The sequence below is a fragment of the Crocuta crocuta genome, unplaced genomic scaffold (assembly GCF_008692635.1).
Source record: "Crocuta crocuta isolate KB4526 unplaced genomic scaffold, BGI_CrCroc_1.0 scaffold233, whole genome shotgun sequence".
NCBI classification, from domain to species: domain Eukaryota; kingdom Metazoa; phylum Chordata; class Mammalia; order Carnivora; family Hyaenidae; genus Crocuta; species Crocuta crocuta.
Window position 1 is genome coordinate 1024996 of NW_027529526.1, and position 6000 is coordinate 1030995.

Consider the following 6000-nt stretch of genomic DNA (forward strand, 5'->3'; position numbering starts at 1 on the left):
GCTGACTGCCAGCTCAGAGCCTGGAGCCTGTTTCAGTCTGTGACTCCCTCTCTCTCTGACCCTCCCCTGCTCACGCTGTCTCTCTCTCTCTCTTTCTCCTAGAAATAAATAAAAAAAAAAAAAACGTTAAAAAAAAAAATAAAAAGTTGCCGAGGGGGTTAAAAAGATATAAAACACGTACACAGCACTTAGCTCAGTGACTGATATATGGTGGGTTCTCCACAAAGGCTTCTACTCCTACAATCTAACAGTACATCAAGTGAGGTTTCTTGTAACCCTCAAATTGTGAATAAGGCCCATTTGAGGATAAAAGTCTCTAAGTACCCTTGCTTCAGAAGTTCAAGGAGTTGACAGAAGTCAGGGCCCGTTACCTTCTCACATGACCACACAGGTCCGGAATCAGTCTTTACCACCCAACACCACCATCATCCCCCGACCCCGAGAGTCAGTGTAAGAAGATCTCGAGGACTCTGTCATCTTTCCGTGCCACCATATGGTATGCATCCATGTCCTGGCAAATGCTCTCAAGACCATTAAAAATGCTGAAAAGAGAGGCAAATGCCAGGTTCTTACTGGGCCATGCTCCAGAGTCATCATTCCGTTGACAAGCACAGTTCCATTGGCCAATGTGAAATCCCGGATGATCACAGAACTGGGGAAATGGTTGTGAGCCTCACACGCAGGTTAAACAAGTATGGAGTGATCAGCCCCGAACTTGATGTACAACTTCAAGATCTAGAAAAATGGCAGAATTATCTGCTTTCATCCCACCCTGTTTGGTTTCATTCTACTGACAACTGCAGCTGACATCATGGACCACAAAGAAGCAAGATGAAAACACACAGGGGGGAAAATCCTAGGATTCTTTTTCTACAGACGTAATACATATGTGCAAATAAAATGCCTCAATGGACAAACACACACACACACACACACACACACACACACAATAAAAACGAGAAACACAAGATCTAGATGAGAAAGTATCACAGAGTGGGGGAGGGTGGTAATGACTGCTGATCACAGAGACTGGTTATTTCCTCCCCTTACCAAAGAACAAGAAGGTGGGGTCCCTGTGCTCCTTGAAGACAAAGGAGGCATGAAGAAAATCACTCCCAGTCAGGTGCTGGTACTCCTGTCCCCAACTGGACATCTACTCAGCACAGACTTGGCAGATCTGCCTCCTGGCCACCTAAGTTGGCGATAAAAGAGTTGGAGAGAAATTGTATGGAGGGGGCTTCCAGGTGGTTCTACCTACTGTCAAGCGGAAAACAGTGTCCACACCTTCCTGCCGGTTTTACAGTAGATAATATAGGACCTCCTTAGATGGGGGCAATGAGGAGCCTGAATCAGGGGGATGGGATATAAATGCTACCCATTGAAAGTGAGCCAGAATTGCTGGACAAATCTCATGAAAGGCCACCAATGTCCTGGGAGCAGCAGGGAGCAAGTCCATGGTCAGAGACACCCATGTGGGGTCAGTGGCAATTATGGCCACCCAAGAAAATGGCAGCAACTTCACCAGAATTCTGCCTGCTCTCTCTGCCCTAGTCGGGGAGGCTCAGGCAAAGGAAGACTGGGAGACAAAGAAGTCGTTAGTCCCTCATCACTCTTCAGTCTTCTAAACCTACTTGCCCTGGGGCACAAGGGTGAAAAAGAGCTTTGAGGAGAGTTTGAAATTAAAGTTTAAAAACAAACAAGACGGTCATAAGCACGGGCATAAAAAACTGTTCTAATAACTAACCATGACTGACGAGCTATGTATTCCAGCCAAGACATCAGCAAGTCAGTCTCGACAGCAGGAAAGGTGTGGGTTTCAACATCACACAACCGGGGGCAGTTACGGAAACACCACGACCCTACTTCACGTGGGGCCCCAATGACTGAGACCTCAACACACCAGTTATGACTGCGCTCTTCTAGGCTCAGAGACCCCAAGGGTCACACCTAACCTGGACAGGGCTGGGGCAGAACTCCCTTCTGTATGATATGCCGCTGCGGGCTGCACAACATCTTCTGATACTCCAGCCAACAAATCTTTTCTGATTTCTCTCACCTGTACGTGACATGCCTAGACGTAGCCCATCTGCTGTCTCAAAGGACACCATGAACGTGAGCTCTGTAATCGCACAGACCTGGGCTCAAACCCGGGCTCTGCCGCTCACTAGCCACAAGCCATGAGGATGTCACTCACAACCTCTTTAGGCCAAGGTTTTCCCAAGGTTACCCAGTTCTGTTGTGAATGCGGGAGCTGTGCATCGAAAAGCGCGCGTTGTAAGCACAGGTGGTACTCGCTTATTCAACAAGTATTTGTTAAGTAGATAATCTATGCCTGAAGGTATGAAAACGATGGTGCAGAAGGACAAATGAGGCAGCAATGTGTAGATAGATGGCAGAGTGGCTGGCTGTCACCTCCAGGCCATAGGAGATGAAACTGACCTATAGAGTCCACACCCTCCAGAGCCCTTTCTGCCGAGCAGGACTCTGTGAAACTCCCTGCTGATGCTCTACCGGTGGGCAGAGGCTTGGGGTCCAACTACTTCCAGAGTGTGTGCCAGCCACCCACCAGCTAGCACAAAAATCTGTACCAGAAGGAAGTGATATTCCTCGGAATGGCAATTTGCATCTCTCTATTCATCCACGGAAACACCACACCAACACCCCCACACCCCAGCAATGTGAGTTCCATAGCCTAGAGGCATTTAGCTCAGCTCTCATCCCCACAAGAGTGCCCATCCCCCTGGGCTAAAGGAATCCTCCAAGTGCCCCACCCCCACGCCCCCAAAGCCAGGATTAGGGCTGAGCACCCAAGAGCAGCAATGGAGACCTCTGGAATCAGTGTGTCCATCCCTGACTCGGGGTAGGCCTAGCATATGTGAGTTCACGTTCAGAAGCGACAAGCCCACAAGGCACCCACAGTAGCCACCTGGCCCCAGTACTGGAAGAGACTATAGTTCAACCATCCGGGACCACCAAGCTTTCACTGCAGAGCAGCGCAAAGGCAAGGGACGGGCCCCAAACAGGTCACTTTGGCAAACTTACCTGCTCCCCTGGGCTGCTTCCTTCCTCACTGCCCCCACCCCTCCCCAACCTGACCACTGGAGTCGTTGCTACCCGGCATCTTTCCAACGAGCAACCTTGCTAGGGAGAGGCGGTGTGTGTCCTGTGAAGCCCAAACTGCTTTACCTGTTCTGGGAAACCTGGAGGCAGGTGCAGCCTAATGAGTTTGGGAGGATGCCGGGCCCTGTGGCGGCTTCGGAGCCAGCAGCTGCTGGTATTTACAAACAGGAGAGCGCAGAAAATTCCAGGGCAAGACGCTGCCCGAGGCGGCTGAGCATTCGGACCAGCCATCTCCAGACCAATACCTAATTGAATAGCAAACCACCAGCGCAGGCTAATGTGCTAATTAGCCACCCAATTGGAGTTAATTAAAAACTAATCGGGATGTCAAAATGTAGCATCTCATTAATATATCACGTGTTTTTCATTTTTTTTTTTTAGCTAGGAAAATAGTGCTGCTTCTTCTCATAAAAGTCAGAGATAAGGATTAGGCGTTTTTCCCTGGGAACTGTACAGTTTAAATATGTGCTGTGGCTAAGTGTTCTCTCTCCCCCAGATAAGGCCTGGCTTGATAATTAACTGAATTGTTAGCTGGGTGAATCAAATCAGCATTGTTTGACAAAGCCCTTCTCTAGAGAAGCAGCTTTGTCTCCAGTCCCCACATGGTCGAATCTATGTTCCTGGAGTGATTCACTGGGTGTCAAAAAGCTGGCATCCTCTGGTCTAGACAAGCCTGGGGCTGCTTTAAAAGCAGTAGGAAAACAAAGGCAGAAAAGCCCACCAGCACCCCTGCGCTGAGCTGTATTCAAGTCCTCAGTAAGTAACAGGTGGGCATTTCAAATGATGAGAAGGCAGCTTTAGAAGCAGTGCTCTGACTCACCTTCTGCAGACAGCCCCTGGATGTTTATTCCCTTAGCTGCCAGGAAATTCAAGCAGGCGTCTATGTTTTCAATCTAGGGAAAAAAAAAAAAGAAGATATACACTCAATCAATGTTCAGCCTTCTCCAGAGCCATCCTTCATCTGGAACAGAGAGCTATGTCAGACAGAGGGTTCACTGTGCATTTGCGAAGATTCTCAACAAGCAAAAACGACTCGGAAACGGCAGATGGATGGATGGATGGATGGGTGCAGGTCAGGACTCTCTGTCTGTACTTGCACAGGAAAAAGTTACCCAATATTCCAACCACACAGCTCCAGAAGTCGAGGCCCTGGCTTGCTCAGGACTGCCAAAAATAACCAGAGTGGAATGAGAGTTCCTATGTTCGCCACTGTCACTACAGCTATCCTGAAAATTTGAGCAGCTGCCAGAAAAATGGAGGCGGGGACCATGGGGGATACTGGACCCACCCGTCTACCAGCAGCTGGGAAGAATTTCCAGCACGGAGGTGGCACGCCGTCAAACAGGAAAACAGTGAACACGAGTTTCGACAGGGCTCTGGGCCACGTTTACTCACAAAATTCTCAGGACGGCAGGCACTGCAGATGACAAGGGAGCTGTGACCTCAATGAGCCCCTCTGTCCTCTGTGTTTTCTGTGACAAGAAGGAACCCACCTGCCAGAGTCTGGGAGGCCTCCCAGGCCTGCCAGGGCTAATGCCACGGCCAAGGGCAAGCTAATGTCCAGCCCTCAGGAAAGAACAATTAGGCTATTCCCAAAGGTCTGATTTGACTTCAGTTGTCAGGGCTAATGATTTTTTAGTCGACAGGAAAATGTTTAGGCTCGATTAACATCAATGGTGACCATAAATAAAAGAAACTGCTTTTGACTTGGCAGAAGGATCTTTGAACTACGTACAGTTTGCATTCCACAGTTGGAGATGCCCTCACCGCTCCCCCCTCCCCCCCACCTTCCTAGGTTCTTATGGACTCAAGCATTCTTATGGACTCAAGTAGGTGTTTAACCCATTGGGTGGATCTCAAATAAATGACCATATTTCAAAATGTACATGTGACCAATCCCCCTCCCCCTCCCCCTCCCCAAGCGGTATTCCGAAGGCTACTTCACAAGGCACAGAGCTACGCGTCTGCAGCGTAAGAGATCACATTTGAGTAGAGTATGGCTCCAAGGCAGTCTTCTCGAAATGCACGTCTGACATCTTCCTTCTCTGTTCCTAGTCTGCAGCGCTTCCGAACACTTCATTAAGCCATGGACCACCTGAATAAAACTGCACTGCCTTTACAAGACTCCAGTCCACCCTGAACCTGAGATTGCTAGATCCTTACTTTTTTTTTTTTTTTTTTTTAAGTTTATTTATTTGAGAGAGAGTGCAGGCAGGGGAGAGTCAGAGACAGAGGAGGAGAGAGAAAATGCCAAGCAGGCTCCACGGTGTTAGCGTGGAGCTCGATCTCACGAACCAGGAGATCACCGCCTGAGACAAAATCAAGAATCAGATGCTTAACAGACTGAATCGTCCACACACCCCCATCCTTGCAGTTTTTAGCACAGGTTCCCAACTCTCCCAGCCTCCAGCTCACCCTCAAAGATCCTCATCTGGGAGGTGCTGGTTTTTTGTTTGTTTTATCTCTAGGCAAAGGGGCAAAATGCAATTTCCTGCAAACTAAGTCAATGCTGATGCTGTGAGCGAGACCTGCCGCCACTGCAGAAAGCCATTTCTTATAAAGGGGAGTGAAAACAAGATTGCTTTTAACCCTTCCTTCTTTCCACAGCAGAGTGATGGGCAGCGACACCCAGGTGCTACCATCTTAGAGGGAAGGGAAAGGGGAAAGAAGGAAGAAAATGGCCGGGAGGGCCCTGGGGAAGATGTTCTGAAGCCATCTGCTTACATTTGTAACTAATGAGAATTCTAGCTTTAAATGCTCTTTCCCCATTACAAAATCCTGCTTTTGCTAAAAATTATCATGGGTCCTTACTTCTGCAATTACATACAAAGGTAATCTACCAAAACCACACAAAATGATTTGTTGCCCCCACCCAGACAC

The 6000-nt window shown here is 48.6% G+C and overlaps 1 protein-coding gene and 1 pseudogene across 1 annotated transcript in view; one reads left to right on the forward strand and one right to left on the reverse strand.

Moving 5' to 3' along the window:
• NAV2 (neuron navigator 2) overlaps positions 1–6000 on the reverse strand; it is a 270778-nt gene that overhangs the window by 233055 nt on the left and 31723 nt on the right. The window contains 1 exon segment of the mRNA XM_077761085.1: positions 3941–4013. Within this exon segment, the coding sequence (XP_077617211.1) occupies positions 3941–4013 (73 nt within the window).
• LOC144229076 (small ribosomal subunit protein uS8 pseudogene) lies at positions 494–3377 on the forward strand (annotated as a pseudogene).